This window comes from Danaus plexippus, chromosome 20 (assembly GCF_018135715.1).
Source record: "Danaus plexippus chromosome 20, MEX_DaPlex, whole genome shotgun sequence".
In the NCBI taxonomy this organism is placed as follows: domain Eukaryota; kingdom Metazoa; phylum Arthropoda; class Insecta; order Lepidoptera; family Nymphalidae; genus Danaus; species Danaus plexippus.
Window position 1 is genome coordinate 5,515,371 of NC_083550.1, and position 21,634 is coordinate 5,537,004.

Consider the following 21,634-nt stretch of genomic DNA (forward strand, 5'->3'; position numbering starts at 1 on the left):
TCACAGATAAAAAAGAATAAATCGTTAAGGGTAACATTCCTTATATTCGAGTTATATATGAACAAATCGATTTTATTGATAAATCACTCGAGTCAAAACGATTTGCTGTTTTGCGAACGAATATTTCGTTATAATTAACTTTTTTGACTTCCTCGAGTTATTTCATTCAAATATCATACATTAATTATACATATTAATTTTTAAAATGGTTGTATTACATAGTAACAACTGAGGGTAAAATTAATAATATGAACAGAAAAATTGGTAAAATATATATTTCACATATACTCATTAAAATAAATTGTCTATACGTACCTAACTATTAATAATAAAAATAAACCTATGAGCAATATACACTGTTAATGGAAACAAAGAAAAAATAACTAAAACAAGACAACAATTTAATTCAAACTGAAATCTGCCACTGAATTAAAAAAAAAAAAAATATCCAATTATTAGTTATAAATAAAATTCTATTAAAATACAACAACTAAAAATGAAACTATATTTTCCTAATTAAGGTAAAATTCTATGTAGTATTATTGACAGTCTGGAAAATTCAGATCTTTTCACAAGCTGAATAAATCTTTTTTTTTTTTTGTAACAGAATATGTCAATGTCAAATGAACGAGCAGAATATTTTGAAATGACAATATAATACATTAATAAGTATTTATGAAAAATCACTTAGTAAAATAATTATTTTCACATAAAACATGTATGTATTGCATGACAATATTCCTTACAAACATTGTCACGATCGTGATTCCATAAATGTTTTCGGTGATATCAAATTTTTAGTACAAAAAGTTTATTTACAAATCAATCTTAGGTCTATACTGTAATCTCAGCGGTGGATCCCTGAATCTCCATCGTGTTACGTAAACAAACTTCAATGTGTGATCCTTGCCTAATAATTCGTCGTTGCATAGTATGTCAATCTGAAAAATATAAGGTTACTTTAAATCTGTAAACTATGTCTATGTTAATATAATAATGCCATTAACCATAATTTGTTTATATTACTGATATTTTTTTTGTTTTCCAGTGTTCCTGATATCGGCGATACTGGTGTGTTACCAAAGTAAAAAAATGTTAACTTGTGAATAACTAAAAAGGTTTCATGGACACAATTATTGTAAATAGTTTTGAATTCTTTAACATTTCTTGCTTTATGATATTATAGTTCTAAAATACCAAGAATGTGATGAAAAATTTTATATCATCTTCATTATATCTATTAAAGTGTTATGAAAATTTATAAGCATTCAATATTTTTAAAACTTATTCCATACAAGTGACACAGAAACAAATAAATTGATTTTTCTAATATTAAATTAAATTTGATTTGATATACTAGTAAAATGCATGAAAATTAGATAAATTTTTTTTTGTCTTATTAACATAACGACTCACTTCTCTATATTTCTCCATTCCGTTTAAAACTTTCTTAGCTACAAATTTCTTGAGATGCGTTATGGTCGCCTGTGCCGAACACCTTATGAAGCTTCTCTTAAGCGTTCTCAATGATGTCGATATACACTCCAGGCATACATTCACCTGGAAATTAACACATTTAATTAAATTTTAAATAAAAGTGTGTCGGAACTATAACATATAACGTTATTGTTTGACAACCTTTTGTTTTTTTAATTAAAATGAGAAAATTCGTATAAAAAAATCTGGTTTAAGTTGTATCAATTTGACATATTTTTGAATGTCATAAATATTTTTTTACTGACTACAAGTGACATCTATTTATATTTCTAAGCAAAATGAATATGCACTAAGAGTGTTACAAACCTATTAGTTTCATTTAAATGAATACTCGTGAGAGTCTTAGATCTCATAATTTGCATACCTGTTCATCTTTCCGATGGCAATCAGTATTATCTGGCTGTTCTGGTTCATCACCAGCTCCCGGTTTATCAGCGGCTAGAGCTGCATCCTTTGGACATGGCAGACCTCTTGCTCGGTAGAAATCTCTTTCTCTTTTTATTTCATCTATAATTTTACATATATTATATTATAAAATTTAAATACCTGTTACTTACACTGACATAATAATATTGTGATAATCATATTTTTGCAATAATTACAGAAAACACAAAGTGGAGTTACAACTTTTGTTATTTTCATTAGGTAATTAGTCTTTAAGGTTTAAGCGTGTACTCACTGTCTTGTAAATCAGGGACCAGTTTGTAAACAATATCTTGCATGGTTCGGTCGAAGCTGATGTATTGAAGGGGATGTGACTGATGTATCACTATGTTGCATGTTGGACATGTATTGTTTTCTTCTAAATGCTTTACTAAACAACTTTTACAAACTGCAAGAGGCAAGAGACAATAAGTAATGTTTCGTAGAGGTTATAATTCCTATAATACCAAGAAATTCTCTAAAATACTCAAGTAATTGGTATCAATATAAAACATTATATATGTAACAGTATATATACGTAACAAACAAACTATTTTACTAACACGTATGTAGGCACTCGGTGACTGTGGTCGCGTCAATGAAATATCCGCGGCAAATCTTACAAGTTATATGACTGTTTAATGTTTTTAGTTTTATTCTCCTTTCCATTGTCATTATAACGTTGAGAACTACATTTACACCAAAAAGCTTGAGGAAAAAATTAAGGGAAAACAAAATAAAACATGAACAGAAACTTGATAGAAAATCACAATCACCAAACTCAAAATGAAACTGACGTCAAAATTACATTACAGATAACAAAAATGTAAATATATAACTCATTCTATCAATTTTCAATGTCATTTTTATAATTTTTAACGCTACATTTGGATAACAATAAATACAATAAAAATTATTCATGACAATTCATTAGAAATAGTAATCAATTAGTTAATTTAATGGTACTATAATATTAAGTTCAATATAAAATAATCGATTATAATAATCGATTTCACAATGTTCTCATTTTTAACATCGTGAAACTATTTTCCATTTTATTTTGCCTTCAGATATTTTCCCCGAAAGAGTTTATTGTGAATTCAAATCAATACTCTTTTTTTAACTCCTAAGAAAATAATTCTGTACAGTAAATATATACATTAGTATAACAATAATATTCTATAACGCTTATTATAGAATATAGAGTTACATTTAACTCTAAGGGGATTACAAACAAATTAACACAGCTTGTAAGAATAAGAAAATCTGGGGCAATGATTTCCCTTTTACAGTGAGACCTTGGACTTTTACAATATTAATTAAGAGTGAGTTTGAAAATAATCAAACTTCTGGAATCAAATAGTACATTTTGAAAGCTTTACACATACCTAACTGGTTGAATTTAAACAATAGCCAAGTGTTATCGAATTGTAATCAAAATAGAATTTAAAAAAATGAGGAAAGGCAACTCCTTTCTTAACTATCAAAAATCCCCCTTTAAGCCTCAATTACAAAATATATCAGATGGATTGGTTTTAAAACTGTAATTGAGAATATTATGATAATTTTAAAAGTTTACCTACCTCGGATACTGTAAAGGTATAATATCGTATTCAACTATATGCGTTCATGGCAGACAATGCTGAAGTTGAACCTATAAATTGGGTAACAATACTAAGTATAAGATTCGAGCACTAAATCCCTTTCTACATGTAAAAAACTTCTAACTCTAATAGTGGCAGGTTACTAAGTGTCTGACTTATTTTTTTATAATACTATACTTTGAAATAAGTGAGGCACTGACGCATTAACATTTAACCATGTACTTAGTAAGAGCAACGTTTGCTCATTTGCCAACTACTTTTTTATTTTCACTATCATTTAGAGACTTTTATTCTATATAAATACGTTAGTCACATAATATATATCGTAAGTCTTTGAAAAAACAAAATTTATTATATGTGAAATAATAACCTATAAAAATAAAAATAATCTACTAGAATGCCTTTTGAAACGCCAATATCAAGAAAAAAATTAGTGCATGGAGTCCCTACGCGCGGAAACAAATGAGCACGATATTCTTGCTATGCAGCGAAGTAAACAGTGTAAGGGTCGTGACATTAGCCGAAACGCGTTATTGTTGTTCTATATTAACTCATTTATAATATTATTATTTTTTTTAGTTTGACTTGATACACATATAATTTAAGAGACAGTATTTTTTTTTTAATTTAGTGGATAAGATTGTTAACAATTACGAACTTTTATAACTTCCGCGTTTGTGAGGTTTTATTTTAAAATAATAGTTTCTGGATCTGCATTTTGACTATAAGCTAAAACTTTTTGATTTATGTCTAGTTGTTAGTCGATGAGCTACAGGAACATATGTATATTTTTATTTTAACACAAAACCAAGATACAGGGGAACGCTGACTTTGAATAATTTGATACCAAATTAATCAAACTGAAGCAAGAAGTTGCATTTTGCCTCTATAATACTCAGATTTTAAAAATAAACAATATATATATGTCGGAGTGGGATCCAAGCTATCGTTTTTAAAAAGAGTGACGTCAGTATAACTGACGTCACCAATGCCCTTATTCTTGAAATGTCGTCAGAATCTCATACCCTTGAAGGTAACCTCGTAGACGATTTGACGAATCCCTTCCTTCGAAGAGGTCCGATTCCTGCCACTGCTCGAATGAGACTCCCTGTAATCTGTAATGTCGCCTCTACTTATACCAACATTGTTGTGACTTCACTTGCACAGGTGGTTATGCGGATGACACCTAATAATTTCAACTACCCTCAATTATTAGTTATTAAAAAAATAACAATTGCACCAATATATATTGTTTATTATATTTATATATAGGGGCCAGCCTTGCTATTTCTAAACAGGATAAAATTTCAAAATGTTACATTTCAGATAATGTCTATGGAAGATTATCAATAAAAGGTCTTTTATTCAGAGTAATTTATTTCTTATTACAATATCAGTTATAAACATGGTAACGTTTTTCACATAAAACTAAATCTATAATAAATTACATTATATATCTGCCATGGCATACTTAAAAACTATCGAGATTCAAAAATAGTGTATAGACGAACATAGTGCCAAATATCGATAATTAAATCGTTATAAAAATAATCGCTCCAAAATCGAGGTAGATAAAACATCATTCTAGATGTCACGTCACTCCGACGCTTTCAATTTATCACTATCAATGTCTGGCGCCATTTTTTGTATGTTGAATAAATTACCGCATTTGTTCTCCGGCAAAACTATTTTATAGTGATCTGATGGCGGCATTGGCAAGTTCGGTTTAGAATGGTCCCTTCTGAAATGACGGCTCAAATGGCTGGTTTGCGAGAATTTCCTTTCGCATATCTTGCATTGATATTTCTTGATTCCCGTATGAACAACCTTGTGTTGTTTGAGAGCTGACGAAGTGTAAAACGTTTTTCCGCACTCGCAATGATAGTCTCTTTGCCCTTTGTGCCTTTTTAGATGGACGTTGTACGCGCTGCATGTCACGAAACCGCGATGACATTCTTTGCAATTGTACCTATATATTTACGTCTTGATTATTTTATTAGTTGTTGGATAGATAAAAATTACAAAAATATACCACTAAGGGATTCCCGGACAGAATAGTCGATTTTTATTTATGCCTTTAGAGAGTAAATTGATGTACTTATGTTTAAGTTTGAAAACAATTGTTAAGAATTTAAATTAAAAGTATAAAAACTTGAAATTTCGTAACAAGAAAAGGGCATTAAACATTGAAATAGTAATTTGTTAGTATTCAAAGAAGTACAATCAAATTTAGAATCTTGTTTTATTTTGTGTTAAAAACTTCTAACCAGAAGATGACTATTTAATATGATTCTCACCTGACTTCTTTATTGTGAATCCTGATATGTATTGAAAGGTTGCCGGATGTAGCAAAAGTTTTATCACAAAGGTGACAGGAATAAGGCTTTTCGCCATTGTGAGTTCGTTGGTGCACTTTAAGGTCAGCTTTTATTGGAAATCCTAGGAAATTATGTTTAATTGTATATCAAAGAAAAAAAATTTATAGATGTTATAGTAAAAAAAAAGGAATGCCATCTTTGTTTTTTGTTCATGTTTGTAAACAAGTAAATGATTCATAACATTCATTCTCAGAATAAATAAAATATTATAAATTATTTTCTTGTTAATCATTTTTTTTTTTAAATATGATATTGGCTGTATGAGATTAAATGTATTATATAAAGATATATAACCTTTTCCACACTCCTGACATAGGTAAGTCTTGTCACCTTTGTGCCGTTTCATGTGTATAGACAGCTGGGCGCTCTGAACAAAGTTCTTGAAACATATGGTGCAGTTGAAAAGCTTCTCGCCTAGAAAATATCGACTGGTTACATGTAAATGTACTTATAAGATTCTCTTTGGTAACAATGTGTTTGGTTTAGTGTGATAGAAATTAAAAAAGTGATGGTTAAAATATTAATTACTGCTTATGTATTATAAGCAATGCTTACACTTACATTTTATTTATGTGTCAGATATGTTATATTTTTTATTAATCCACATTTTCTTGGCAGGGATTACTACAAAAATCTATACACATAAAAAGACAGTGCTTGTTGTGGTCACTTAACAACAAAACTCATACATAAACTAAATAAAGCACTTATATTAAAAAAATAATAATATTGCGATATCTTTATTTAATGTTGGTATTAAAGCTCTCAGAATATTCAGTGATGTGCTCTTATATAACTGAAAATCATTGTTAATAATTTTATATACCACACATATTTGAACATATTATGAAAACATGATGTTTTGAAACCTTGAAAATACAGAAAAGTGAACATAATGTATCTTAATATTGTAAAATATTTAACTTATGAAGATAACAGTTTTGTGTGATAGTCACGTGACACAGGCGATAGATGGCGCTGGCGATAATCTAACATCTATAATTAAAGTTTCTAGTTGTTCAAAATAAGGACGTGGATGAATTAAATTTTAAGATAATATTGTTTTATACAGATCCGTAGCACCTGAGAGATATGATGAGATGAGATATGTATGCTTTAGTTGATATAATACCGGTCTTTATTATTACATTACATTTAATAATCCTCTTAGCATTCAATGGATTCACCGTGCGGGTGTCGGGTCCATCGGAGGGAGAGGAGCTTCAACAGTGACTCGGACTTGTGACCCAGGTGTAGCTTTAAGGGGTGTCTATCTAAGGCGCATTAAACGCTCAGCTCCACCGGCCAAGCTCCTATCTCTATCTAGCCATATTAGTATACATATTATGTGAGCTACAAACCGGTGTGAACCCTGATGTGGTTGACCAACCCCGTCCGTCTACTGAACTGTTTGGAGCAGTACTCGCAGTGGTAGGGAGTCTCGCCCGTGTGAACCTTCTTGTGTTGAAACAAAGCGCTGTGACCTCTGTGGAGGTTTTATATATTATTTAATGAGCGCATGTTAGCATATATTATTATGAAGTGATTTATAAAAAAAAAACTCGGTCAAATTAACTAAGTTATGCTTAAAATATATTTCTATATATTATGATTTGTATTATGCTCGGGTAAATAAAGGCTCATTAATGTATAGTCCTATACAAATCGTTGATAAGGTATAGTTATTAATTTTAACTAATACACGAATGAATTAACATATATTTATGTATATTACCTGAATGCTGAAGGGCAGAATTCACATTTGTACGGTCTTAGATCAGTGTGACATATTTTGTGAGCCTTCAAATTGCTCTTGGTGCTCAGTATCTTGCCGCAAACGTCGCATTGATGTATTTTACTGTCGGCTTCATATTCTATAATATAAACGTAAAATCAGCTGGTGGAATGAAATTAATATATTCACATATACTACGCGAATTTTATTATTTTAAAATACATACATAATGTACATAATGTAGTTTTAAATATTAATTTAATATTAGATATTATTATAATTCGTCCAACAAATAAAAAGTTGACATTGGCAAAATATTCCACAATTCCAGTGTGAATGAAGTCATAGTTTAAAAAAAAAGCTTGAGCTATTTTAAGTAAAACTATACTCATGCTCGATTAGGATCAGCTTGTACTTTGTAGATACAAGGCGAGAGCGTTAAGAAAATTGTGATCGTAACTCATAGAGTAGTGAGGTATGTGAAGATAGAAAGAGATAGAGTTATGTTTGTCACTGAGGACAGAAAGAGATGGAACAAACATACACAATTTTTATTTTTTCTTTACAGCCAGTGATCCTAATCTAAAGAGGTTTACTTAAATAACAATCAGTAAATTAATAATATAATTTGCTAAAAGACACAACATGAATGAGAGCTTGTGACATCGGAATGGCATATATGTACATATTTAGATTATTGAACATTTTGTTATATTTTTTAATATATATATATATATACTGTTTTTACCCATTTATTTTAATCATAATATGTAAACAGTAAAAATAAAACTATCCTTTTATAAATTACCTTTTTTCTTCCTTCCCCTTTTCTTCTTTGGTATATCATCACCATTGATAATAACTGAAAATGGATTTCTTATATAATTAATTAATTAGTGATACAAATATGTTTTAATAATTTGCTTTAATTCTACTCCAAATTCAATTCATATTAAATTATGAGTAGGAAAAACGGCTATTTTACTTTATCACACAAAACCTACCTTCATATACCATACAAAGGTTCATAAACATTTAAAAAAAAAAAATTTTTTTTAGATTTGCAGATACAGAATTTATTTATTGCTATAATATATAAGTGACTGCCTATTGGTGCAAACTATAGTAATTAAAATTTTAATCAACAACATAATACATACTCTTTTGTAAATAAACTTAAATAGTTTTACATAGAGAAATACCTTTTAAAACCCTCTCCTCTTTACTTAAATGATTGTTAATATTTTTTTGTTCCCAGTATTTATTGTCATTGGAAATTGATTCTAGAAAAAATATAAATTCAATCTTTGTATAGTTCTCTATTTAGGATATAATATTTTTTACAATATAAATAAATATTATGTTAATATACCTTTTAATGTTTTCTTTAATTTAATCTCTCCCAGCAACACATTATCGTCCTCAGCATCCCAAACGCTGTCATCCTGTTCATTGGTAGGAAATGGCTCTAAAATATGTTTTTAATGAGTAATTTTTCATAGCCTTAAGTTATTTTTACCTTTTTTTTCACAAATGCTATGTTCTAATGCACAATAATATTACCTAATTTGACATCTCTTTCTAAACTATTATCTTCTCTCAGCATTAGATTGAAATTCTCATTCTTCACTTCAACATTTTCACTTTTAATTTCATCACTGACATCTTTTGAATCAGTCTCAAGTGCAGGTGTAATTAATATATTGTTTAAGTAGCATTTTAGTGTTTTATCGCTCTCCTCGCATTGAACATTAAAAGAATAACATCTTTTTAGTTGGCGACTACATTCTTTACATATTATTCGAGGTAAACGATCGTCTTCTTTGGGCTGGAAAAACAGAAGCTTATACCTTTAAACTAATCCTAGCAATTAATTGCATTATGAATATTTGGAACTCACTTTAATTTTAGTGCAATATGAGATCATTTCACAGTATAACGTATTTCGTTTAGCATAGTAACTGGTATAAATATCAAAATTCTGTTTATTATGTTTAAGACATATTCGACAAATGCTTTTAAAATCCATATTTCAACCATATAGAGAATAGCACTATTTATAAATTTGATGCTTAAGATTAAAAATAAATCCTGTATATCGTCAAACACTTTCTTGTTTATATTTGTCTAGTAGGATTTGATATTTGATATTATCTTTTGACTTTTGACGTACTATTCAAATTTTAAAATAGTGTTGTATAAAAATCGATATTAGAAAAATCATTGCGTCACTCGATTAAAAAATCTATGAGTGTGTTGGATTTTTAACGTCAATGATTCGTTTTCCATACAATTGAACACAACAGTCAAACACTAATGACAGATTACAACTAAAATGTCGGCTCTTTAGTGTTATTGTTTTCAATTCAGAATCTTAAGGAAACTTTGATATTTTATTCCTTCATAAGTGAAAAAAACACTATTAAGATGTCTTCATTAGAGAAAAGTATGATGAAAAATAAATTACCACCCCGAATGCCAAGAACGTCAGGTGTTTCTAAGTGAGTACATTGATTTTTTTTGCAATAATTATAATCAATTAGAATAATAAATCGCGTTGTTGGAAGTACTTTCTATGAAATTTATAATATTTACTGTCAAACTGTTAACATAATATTGCAACAACTAATGTCTAATACTACTATTAATAGCGAAATCAATTTATTTAATAGACTTGCACCATTCGGAATTTCTCGCCGCAAAGATTACACACCTGTGTCATGGAAGAACTATTTTGAGAAATACGTTGATATTGAGATAGACGCGGGAATCTTCAGAGTGTACCTGTCTCCTGAGCCTGATCATCCACAGAGGCCTAGAATCGTGACATTACACGGCGGAGGATATTCTGCATTAAGCTGGTCTCTATTTACAGTAGGTACAGCTAATGTACTATAATATTTAATATTAAGTAAACAGATGCATATATAAAACATTTCACATTCTTTATTGATATATAATTGATAATATTAGTGACAGTATCAAAATTAATATATAAAGCTTTTAGATTGCGGTATACTTTAGCTTGCAAGTATCATTTCCGCATATATTATTAATTCTTCATTGCATATTGTATATTTGAATTTTAATTGTGTAAATTTTTCTAAACTTGGATCAATATTAAAACATATTTATAAAGAGAATTATTTTAATGGGAGACTTGTATGAGTATAAACATGGGACACACTTCAAATACAGATAGACAAGATTTTTCAATATCCCATTCATTATTATGTATAATTATAATAATCTTGAGTACTCGGTTATTATTTAATTCTAACTTATAAATAATATAGGGCACATGCTTATTATTTTTCTACTATTCTTAAATGTTATGTTAAAAATAGATACATGATATATTTTTGTCTAAATATATATTTACTTTTCATTAAGGAGGAAATAACGAACATGATTCACTGTCAAGTAGTGTCTATGGACATTCGAGGTCACGGTGAAACAAAGGCCGTTGATCCCGACGACTTAAGCATTGAAACTTTGGTCAAGTAAGTATGTCTACATAATAAATGTAGTAAATTTAAACCGTTGTATTGATTCATCATGACATCTCTGAAACCGTAAGGCGTATAGATTTGATTGGTAGGAGCATTCCTTTCGCCGGATAGAGGTCGGCTAAGAACAGATTACAAAATTCCACTCATAAAGGCTGTTGCGGGGCCGTTAGCAATGAAAAATTCCCGTTTTATAAAATATAACTTTTACATACTGTGAGATGGAAATATCTTTGAGCGAATTTTTTGATAACTCATACCCAATAATGCTTGCGGGGCCGAGTGTTACTGATTTTTTTTTTATTTCCAAGCTATATCTCCTACAGAGTATAAATACTGTATCAATTTTCTGTGAGTGATATAAAGTAATTTATGATTTAATTTACTATATCCTATCCCACGAGACGCTGGGTTGGGTGTAAACAATGAAAGTTATTAAATTCTGTATTTTATTCACTTCATATACATGTATAATCGGATGAAATTAAATTTAAAACATTATTTATTATATATGTTAATGAATATTCCAGAGACGTGGAACAAGTTCTTCACAAACTGTTTGGTTCCGAGCTCCCGCCTCTAATTCTTCTCGGTCATTCGATGGGTGGTGCTATCGCTGTCCGGACAGGTCACATACCATCGCTGCAACTCGCTGTCCAAGGAGTTGCTGTGATAGATGTGGTCGAAGGTTTTGGCATATCTATATATCATTATTTATTTGAATATTATAAGAAAGTTATGTTATTAAAAGAGAAATTATTTGAATTTAATACAAGCAGGATTTGAATCTGTGATTTCCAGAATAGGATTGCAGTATCTATACCAACTACGCTATCGGGTCCTTATTTGACTTACTGAATTAAGCATTCTTATATATATATATTTTATAAAAAAATTCATTGTATAAACATAATTTTTTGCATTTATTTATAATAATAATGAAGTGATTAAAAATATCGATTTTTTTAACTTTTAGTAATTAAGAAATTGCCATTACATACAGTATTATAAGTCATGTGACAGGTTTTAAACTAAAATTTTGGCTTGTCATAAGATAACATTCTCTATCATGAACAGGTACAGCGATGGAGGCATTGGCTAGTATGCAGAGTTTCCTAAGAAGTCGTCCGACACACTTCAAGAGTATAGAACACGCTATAGAGTGGTGGTATGTAGATATATATAAACTAGCTCACACCCGCGACTTTGTCTGTTTGACATTAATATGTAAGTCCAAGACAACTTATTGATGGACACACTAATTTATTAAAATCATTGTTTTTTTTTTGTAAATTTAATTATTTTGTTTAAAAATCAAATTTTAAATGACTCTTAAGACTTCATTGCTTTATATTAGTTGTGATTTTTTTTTTTAGTATATAGAAATAAATAGAAATGAGATTTATTTGTCACATCTTAAAAAATGATTATAATATGTTTAGGCTTATTAACTTATGTTCTTGATTCGGTCAGATACCAATTCTTATATACTAATTTCCATCTTCTTGTCCTATATTTGCTTATATACTGCACAACTATATATTCGATTTCCTTATATACTATATATAATTATATACAAGTTTCCGGCGATTAAATTAGCTATGAATAAATGAAAATATATTAATAATGAAGTATCTAAGATCCGCATAAATCTATACTTGTTGTATTGTTTCAGTATAAGGAGCGGTCAAGTGCGGAATGTCGAGTCGGCCCGGGTGTCCATGCCGAGTCAAATTGTGAAGTGAGCTTTTATATACAGAAAAGTCATAATAATAACTATCAAGAAGTTTCTATTTCTTTAACATACAATTTTGAATTTACTTTGGGTGGACTTAAAATACATTTTATCAAAAAAAAATATTGCCATCAAGCCATAACGTTTTTTTTCTTACAGCCTCAAAAATTTAGACATTAAATTAATTTATTATTTAAATAAAATTACAGCTGCGTCACTGGCGAACTAGCGACGAATGAAGTGGAAGACTACAAGGCAGTGGAGTCCCCCCTGGAGCCGACCGCCAGGGGGAGGAGGGATGACGTCATCGCCGAGGAGGGGGAGGGGGAAATGGAGGGAGGGGAGAGCACGGCCGAGCAGAAGGGGGATGGGGGGCCGTTCACTAAGCCATCACCTGTAGATGGGAATATGAGGTGAGGAATCAGGACATAGATATAATATACTTTATATATACATTGTGTTTTCAGTGTGTTTGTGTGTGAATTTGTCAGAAAATACACTGTTAGGAGACAGACATATGTTAATTAATTCATACACAATAATCTAGTGTTTTATTAAACTTCGCATTGTTCACTTCTGTATATGTTATATTATTTAATGTATATATGTATGTCTGTCAGGTATCGTTGGCGAGTGGACCTCTCTCGTTCTGAGCGTCACTGGTCGGGGTGGTTCAGTGGCCTATCGGGTTCGTTCCTCTCAACGCCAGCACCCAGACTGTTACTGCTCGCCTCCGTTGACGGACTGGACAGGGACCTTACAGTCGGACAGATGCAGGGTATACAACTTACATATATATTAATAAACCGCTGAAGATAATCATCACATAGAAATATTGCATGTTATCAGTGAGGTTATTACCAGTTTGATGTCTGTGTATTTACAAAATATAAATTGTCTTAATAATATATGACGGACCGACTTTGATCATATCTTTTAAAGAATTTAAAATTAATCAATTAATATATTGTATATGTCGGAGTAGTACACACTAGTTATGTTCTTTAAAAGAGTGATGTCAGCATAACTGACGTCACCAATGCCTATGTTCTGGCATGTTGTCAGGATCTGAGACTCTTGAAGGTAACCTCGTAGACGGTTTGACGAATCCCTCACTTCGAATAGCTCCGATCTCAGCAACGGCTCAAGCGAGACTCCTCGTAATGTACTCTCGCCTCTATTTATACCAACGCAAGTGGTTATGCGGCTGACACCTGATAATTTCAACTACCCTCAATTATTAGTTATTTAAATAATAAGAATTTCTCCGACATATATAATGTTTATTATTTCCTTTCAGGCAAATTCCAGATGCAAGTTCTAACGAGATGTGGTCACGCTGTTCACGAGGACACGCCATCAGAGGTATTGTATATATGTATATATATGTTTATATAGTACCCTTTAAAAATAGTTTAAATATGTTTCCTTTGAACAAAATACAATATACATAAACAATATAAATATGGTTTAATGTGTAATAAAAAAAAAATCCAAATGTTATAAAATCTATTTGGATTTTTTTTTTTAAATCAATGCAGTTTATTGACTATAAAAGAAAATTAGACTAAAATAATACAATTTAAAGTGTTTGATGAAGATTTAACTTATTAATCAATATTACTTAATGATAATAATGATACGATGACCTCGTCCAGGTGGCCCGCGTGGTCGCATCGTTCGCGCTACGTCACCGTCTCACAATCCCGACCGAGACCGGGGAGGACATGAACCTGATCTCCGCCCCCGGATGCTAAACATTATAATAATAAAGTTATTTATATTTGCATGCTTTTTAATACCTATCTGACTGTTCTCGAATGTTTCCATTTTATCTATACAGATAATATATAGTAGAGTACGCGAGCTAAGTCAGCACAGATAACAAATATTTTAATCATTTGAATACTTTCGGAATAGTTATTTCTTTTTTATCAAAAAGTTTGTGTCTAGTGAAATTAAGCTCAGAATAAAATTATGTAATTAAGAAAAGATATAAAAGTTTTTTTTTATTAGAATTTTACATATCTTTATATAGCTTGTACTCTACTGTATTATCTTGATTGTTGTCTTGACTTTGAGGCTTTAGTTTAAGTTGTGCTTGGTGCGGACTTGAACTGTCACCTTAAGCATTTGAACGTTTTTAATTCATAAGTTTGTCAAAAAATTTACAAAACTTTCAATTGGCATCGATATCAACACAATGAAAGTGGTTTAGAATTTAAATTTAAAATAATTAATATTGTATATGTCGTCTGTGGTCTCAGTTCAGAAATACATAATGATGTATTTCTGAACTGAAACTCCCTTGTCGGTTAGAAAGATTAGTTAATATTTAGATGCTGTTGAAACTAACGATTTAATGATTTTTGTATTTAAATATTATTTCAGTTCGTTTATAATGTAGTAATTTTGAGATTTTCTTTTTACAAAAAGACACAAATTTTTCACTCACCGGTTATTTATTTCATCGGTTCTCTGTGTTAACGATATCTGAAAATATAATAATGATTCCGTCTCATTAACTTCAAGCTGTAAGTTCATCAATTACTTTCACATAATTAAAAAATATTTTGACATTAACAATCTTAAAATATTTTAAGTTTCTTTTTCAATTAAAATTCCCATATATAAAACTTCATAATTTTAAATTCGTGCATAGCCTTGAAATTACAAAATTTGTTTATAATCCTTAGCCTTTTTTATTCATTTATCAGAGGTGCTGTGATGGTTTCGTGTGTTAACAAGAGATTTCAGTTTTTGTATGTCAGCATGTTACGGTCTGGTTGATGATATATTCTTTACCTCTAAAACTACTTTTAAAAAAGAAATTAAAAACCAATAAGTAATGATGGTTGTAAATTTATTTACTATATAAATATTTTTAGATGGAATGGTTTGTAAAATGAATATTTTTCTTAAAATTTTATGTATTGAGTACTTAATCAAAAACTTCTCAGTATTTAGGTCTAATAAAAGCTAATCTGTCTTTCAAAGTGTTGTTTTTTTATAACCAAACCTATTTTTTTTTTCTCAATGGATTATAAGACTACAAAATTTTGAAGCACCCATTGTTGTCTTCCATATTAATCAGTGGCCACAGAGTTGGAAAAGAATCCTAATTTTATTTTTATATGTAAAATGTTATTTAATTTTATTTACAATTGAGGAAATTGTTAAAAAAATACTTTTTGTTCATGGTTGACAGCTTCCAAAGTATGTTATTTTTTTTATTAATATTTGAATGGGAATGGATACACAAAATTTTAACAAATAAGAAGACTTTGTTGCAATATTGATTAAGTCTCGTTATAAATAAAATATAGATTTAATTTTTCGTTTTAACAATAATCTGTTGATCTTTATTTAAATGAACAATTTTTTAAATAAGTTTAGCAAATTGTCATTACTTTATTGCAAAAAAAAATAAAATGATTTTTTTCCCCACTGAAATTATTATTATTACACAAAAAATTTATATTTATGTTTTCAAAACTTTTATTCATGAACCCAGTTAAAATACATTTCTAATATAAAAATTACACAATCTTACAATCTAATTCGAATTTAGTGACTGGCAATAAATACATTAATAATATATGTTTATTTGACTAGCAAGACTTTCACTCGACTCGATAAAATGGCGGCAAACTTTGACATGGCGTTAGATTAAGGAATATAATAACTCTAAGATATAGCTTATGACAATATAAGACCAAATACACGACGATTATATGAGAGATAACACGTAGGAACCACAATGGCAACACAACCACAAAGATAATGTTAAAGATATTTTTTTTTAAGAAAAAACTCTTAAAAAAAAACTCCCTTGTATAAAACAAAATACAAATAAAAATCAAAACATCATTAGTATAGCTTTTGCTAAACAAAAATTTAATATTTTTTTAAAATAACTTATTAAGTACATGCAATGATAAAAATAATCTAATAAGTTTCACTTATATTTGCTTTGCAAAAAATAATATAACGTACAACTAGATCTCAACTCAAGCGAGCAATGTCTTAAGGTTTAAATTTCTCTGTTACGAAATCTGATTGCGGGAAGACATTAGTGCAAACAATTATCAAATTTTCCATTTAATATGGAAATAATTAAATCAATTATTTTATATAACTATAGAAATGTGAGTCCGACATCTTGACGGCGTATTTATTATAGCATATTAATAAATTATTATAATTTAACTTTGGTTTGGATTTAAACAGCGCTCTTCATCTCTTGCTTGACGCACGTCTTGAACGCCTCCCAGCCTTCGTTCTTGGCATACGACTGAAATGACATATTCTTAATAAACACTTAATTATCTGAATTTATAAGTGATTAAGAAAATTTTTAGAAATAATAGTCATATTATGGTAAATATACTTCAGGATACTAAGTAAAATAAACAATTAGTATATGAAGGTAGTTTTAAAAGTTACTTATTTTAATGTTCCTCTACCTTGCAACACCTGTTTTTAGTCAAAATACATTATTATATATTTTTATATCATCATTTACATCAATTACATTAAGTTTTGTCTTTGCCAAGCAACTTTACTTAGTATATTGTGAGTGACTTACTTTGAACCCCCTGTGTAGTCTGTCCTTCATGATAGCGATGAACTCCCTGTAGCTGAGGAAGCCGTCTCCGTCCTGGTCGAAGATAGCGAACACAGTACTCACGAGGTGAGGGGATTGCGCTATGCCGGTACAGATCTTCACCGCGCGGTGGAACTCGTCTTAACAAACAATACCAAGAGTAAATCTAACACGAATATGATAATGAACAAGAATGAACGAACAAAAATTGAGTGAGTGACTGAAATACTAGTTCTTACTCATAATTAATGAAGAATGAATTGAGTGACTGACCATAATATGAGGTGTGTGTAGGATAAAAATGCATTTAGTCTTATCCAAAGAAATTACACGACATTAAACAACGAGTTAATGGCTTTTTTTGATGATATCCGCTTTATGCTGCTACTGAGATCTGAGACTTTCGCGAGTATACATTTAATTGACACATATATTTTTAATTACTATGACTTTTTTATTATTCCTAAAACATGCTCGCGACGTTTCGAATGAAGCAATAGACCTTCACACCTCGTCTGCCCGTGATCACGGTTGCTGAGTGACCGAAACGTCGGGAGGACGTAGTTAAATTAATAAAAAAACGCGAAGTAATTCGAAAATATTAGTTTCATTTAGTCCGCTAGTTAGTTTTCCACAAAACAGAAGAGGATTATTGTAACGATCGTATTACCTTTCGATATCGGATGATCAGCGAGGGTGTACATTCTCATGGCTATGGTGAAGTCCTCCAAGTTGTTGAGGAACTGGCAGAAGGTTTTGAACTCTGTGAAGCTGATGCCGCTCTGTTCCACGTCCAGGAGCCTGTCCAGGAAGGCGTCGTACTCGTCCGTGTCCAGGTAGGTGTAGCGGAGGAGAATCTTTGCGAAGTCTACTTCAGAAATGGTGTCGTGTCCTGGCGAGCGTTGGCAAACATGTAGCGTTTATCGCGTCTTCTGGTCGATGCGAGCAAGTTTGTTGTTAAAGTTCATATAATAATGACGTATAGTCAGTCTTTTCTTCTGTTTTTTTTAAGGAAGTTGTTTGGGACAGTCGTTATAAACGTTATTATAAAGGTATCGTGTAATATTTATCATGTGTTGACATAATGTCGACCATTCTTTATCATAAAAAAACTCGAGTAAGCAAAGAGCGAAGGTGTGTCAGTTATCAGTATAATATAAGTAGTAATAATTATAAACAATTGCAGACTGAAATTTTGTATTGAAATTAAGAATGACTTTGTGCGTGTGACTTGTTCTCAATTTGTCAATATACGCAAGTACTTGTAACCAACAATCTCTCTCTCTCTCTCTTCAGCTACGTTAGGTCCAATGCTAGACATACGCCTCTTAGGACAATTTATCAATCAAATATTCCTTTCAGTGCAAGAAATATATTTTCGTTTATTTCAAACATTTTTCATACAAAAACCTGTCGATACCTTTAGAGAACTCGTGGAATTCCAGCTCCAACACCTCAGTCTGTAAGTTTTCCATGAATTTTCTGAAGCCTTCAAACTTGAGATCGTTCGTGCCTTTCTTGCCAAAGAAATGAACCTAGGGCATATTTTGCGCTATCATGACTTGATCAAACTCGGTTCAAATATATGACTTTACGAGAAATAACTTTACGACAAATTAACACAAGAGCCGCATGTTTTCGTGATATTAAACTGAAAAACCATTTCTTGAATTAAAAAGTTACAATAAGTCCGTTATTACAGTATCATTTCTGGTCAGTGGTCATTACAGCGCTATTTCCTGACCTGCAGCAGAGTGTCTACGTTGTGTCGTCTCTGAAGCCCTTGGTCGTCGTCGACGTACTGGTGGCCGTCCTCGGAGCCCGCGCCCTCGTCTGTCAAACCTCGCTTACCTTTCCACGCGAAACTGAAGATCTTTTCCATCTGAAAAATCCTACTTATTAAACCTCCATAGACGTCTGACTATTTTGTCTGAAAGAAATTGCATTGAAACCCTTAGTTTATGTTACAATCTTGAAACGTTTTGAAGATTTCCTTGGAATAATATTTATACAAATAAGAGAATTGTGTTTTAATTTGCATTTACCGTAAAAATGTTCTCTGTTTAAAGTATTTAATCGCCTCCTACCCGTCCATAGGGCTATAGACTACCAACTAATTACGCACAACAAGTCATTTAGGAGTTGCAAACCAACATACACATATGTAAACATACACACGATGCAAATTGGGAACCTCCCTTTTCGAAGTCGGCTGAAAATATTGAAAAGAGAGTTCCAATGTTTTTTACTGAAACATTCATTACGACAGTTAGAGAAATTTATAAAACAGGCTTTGTATAGTAACATAAAAAAAAATCTCAGGACATCGCTTAAACAATATATATATCGTGTAATAGGACGTTGAATATTTTTTTGGCAACCCTTAAAAATCGCACACTCAAAACCAACTCAAACAAACAAACAAATACACGAGATAATATTATAAAATAATATAAAATAATTTTTACAGTTACAACAGGAATATATACTAAGCAAATCTCATTACACTCAAAATAATAAAAAAAAAACGCAACTTAATATATATTTGACAAGCACAGATTATATAGAAATATACAGAATAGGAATAATAAGGATGACACAACGAAGAGAGGTAAGTGTTACAAAGCGTTCACACGATTTTGAACTTACGGTGGTGGGCTTAGGTCTGTTTTCTGTTTGCTCCAGCTTGTGCCTTAGCGCGCTTGATGATACTAAGGTAAGCAGCTACAACGCGTTTATAATAAATATAAATAATAATAATAATATTTAATATTATATTATGATAAACAAAAAGTTATGTAGCAGTTAAAAATAATAGTTAAGTCTCGAGTGTTGGATGTCTTAACTGTATTCGCTGGGTGCGTGACTCCAGCGCCATCTAACGATACAACTTACGGTGGCTCTTTTGAGAAAATAAACATGTATTGGATGTCAAATAGTTATTGAAAAAATAAAATCAACTTGAAAAAAATTTTTTTTCAATGTGAAATGTGATATATTACACAGATTGAATATTAAATTAAAAAATTTTCCGTGGGTCAGCTAAAAACAGTAAGTAAGATAAATACAACAACTAAAACAAGTCTCAATAAGTGAATTAGGTTAAGACATCTGTCAAGATGTTTGTTGTAAATTAATATAGAATAAAAATCATTATTAATATTAAAAAACAATCTAAAATAATATATAAAATAACAAATAGCTCTATTTAACATAATTATATTTTTACTAAATTTTAATTTTAATTTTTTTTATTTAATTTTGCAGATAAAAAATGGAATTGGTGTTAAGAACGGGTTTTCAATCTAACACACATAATATTATTTTTCAACCACAGACTCAGATAAAGGGTAAAAATTTAGTTTTGGCTGAGCACGAGCTGAGAATACGGTTGTAGGTTATAGTAATACTTACTTTTGCCTTTTAACAGCAGTTATCCATTTTTTTCGCTGATTTAATTTCCACTTGGCAACCGGAAACTTATAAAATTTACAATTACTATTCCTACTAGTATTTTTGCAATCGACTTCACAACAATTTTGATGACCCATTTTATTTTATTTATTTAATTAAACTGACACACGTGTTATTGTTATGGTCATAGATAATAAAGAGCCACCCGTAGTTCTGTATTGTCCGCAGCGAGCGCTGACATCACGTTTGTGTCCCCCACTATACCTTACGCACCCAGCGAATAAGGACATGTTAGTCACGTGTGTAGTTTCATGGTATTTGTACATGAATTCCACTTTTTTTCTTCTTTCAACTTAGTCTCGGAAATAAAAAAAAAATTATCGTATTACTAATAATCATTATCAAGCTTCTATTAATTTCAAGATGATATTTTTTTCAATAAATTAAATCTGTTAATGTTAAAAAGTTATACATTATTATTTTTTTTATGGGCAGATATATATATCTTTGTCGACAGCGTGTTATCTTTGCAGGACCATATAAAGCGCGTCCCTCCACCGGAGCACGCGTTCCATGTGCCATGTGCCATACAATAAACCATGATCACTCAAAACTCACTGCTTTCTGACTGTGAACATCCAAGTCTTTGCGCTCCTTCATAGAACCACCGAGTAGACGCTGTATCTATACCAAATAAACTAATAAAACAAAATACAATACAACAAAAAACAAA

The 21,634-nt window shown here is 30.5% G+C and overlaps 4 protein-coding genes across 13 annotated transcripts in view; 1 reads left to right on the forward strand and 3 right to left on the reverse strand.

Moving 5' to 3' along the window:
- Positions 1–257: 257 nt before the first annotated feature.
- On the reverse strand, positions 258–2,714 carry LOC116773806 (polycomb group RING finger protein 3). The gene is made up of 5 exons (XM_032666283.2): positions 2,484–2,714; positions 2,177–2,329; positions 1,862–2,004; positions 1,417–1,560; positions 258–941 (listed from the first exon to the last, which is right to left on the reverse strand). Exons 1-5 carry the CDS (start codon positions 2,593–2,595, stop codon positions 816–818), a joined length of 678 nt encoding a protein of 225 aa, XP_032522174.1. The 5' UTR covers positions 2,596–2,714; the 3' UTR covers positions 258–815.
- A 2,169-nt stretch (positions 2,715–4,883) lies between these two features.
- On the reverse strand, positions 4,884–9,782 carry LOC116774058 (zinc finger protein 239-like). Of its 2 annotated transcripts, XM_032666683.2 has the most exons (10): positions 9,538–9,781; positions 9,201–9,465; positions 9,010–9,105; positions 8,840–8,920; positions 8,446–8,499; positions 7,638–7,776; positions 7,264–7,388; positions 6,197–6,316; positions 5,822–5,963; positions 4,884–5,493 (listed from the first exon to the last, which is right to left on the reverse strand). In XM_032666683.2, exons 1-10 carry the CDS (start codon positions 9,664–9,666, stop codon positions 5,121–5,123), a joined length of 1,524 nt encoding a protein of 507 aa, XP_032522574.2. In that variant the 5' UTR covers positions 9,667–9,781; the 3' UTR covers positions 4,884–5,120. The 2 variants fall into 2 exon arrangements, with proteins under 2 accessions (XP_032522574.2, XP_032522575.2); XM_032666684.2 differs by lacking the exon at positions 8,840–8,920 and having other exon boundaries at positions 9,538–9,782.
- Positions 9,315–14,668, forward strand: LOC116773870 (protein phosphatase methylesterase 1). Of its 2 annotated transcripts, XM_061523852.1 has the most exons (11): positions 9,315–9,443; positions 10,008–10,138; positions 10,310–10,511; positions 11,031–11,140; positions 11,677–11,834; positions 12,224–12,314; positions 12,822–12,887; positions 13,091–13,294; positions 13,502–13,659; positions 14,182–14,246; positions 14,540–14,668. In XM_061523852.1, the coding sequence occupies exons 2-11, from the start codon at positions 10,065–10,067 to the stop codon at positions 14,636–14,638; spliced, it is 1,227 nt and encodes a 408-aa protein (XP_061379836.1). In that variant the 5' UTR covers positions 9,315–9,443; positions 10,008–10,064; the 3' UTR covers positions 14,639–14,668. The 2 variants fall into 2 exon arrangements, with proteins under 2 accessions (XP_061379836.1, XP_032522306.2); XM_032666415.2 differs by lacking the exon at positions 9,315–9,443 and having other exon boundaries at positions 9,944–10,138.
- Positions 14,669–16,445: 1,777 nt separating this feature from the next.
- Positions 16,446–21,634, reverse strand: part of LOC116773869 (calcium uptake protein 3, mitochondrial) — a 46,709-nt gene continuing 41,520 nt past the window's right edge. For 4 of the 8 annotated variants that reach the window (XM_032666409.2, XM_061523850.1, XM_061523849.1 and 1 more), the window contains 7 exons: positions 21,520–21,585; positions 20,137–20,211; positions 19,232–19,369; positions 18,908–19,022; positions 18,158–18,379; positions 17,470–17,627; positions 16,446–17,175 (listed from right to left, as the gene is read on the reverse strand). In XM_032666409.2, coding sequence (XP_032522300.2) covers positions 17,104–17,175; positions 17,470–17,627; positions 18,158–18,379; positions 18,908–19,022; positions 19,232–19,369; positions 20,137–20,211; positions 21,520–21,585 — 846 coding nt within the window. In that variant the 3' untranslated portion in view covers positions 16,446–17,103. The remainder of the gene's footprint in view (positions 17,176–17,469; positions 17,628–18,157; positions 18,380–18,907; positions 19,023–19,231; positions 19,370–20,136; positions 20,212–21,519; positions 21,586–21,634) is intronic. The other 4 variants (XM_061523848.1, XM_032666411.2, XM_032666410.2 and 1 more) reach the window with 3 other exon arrangements.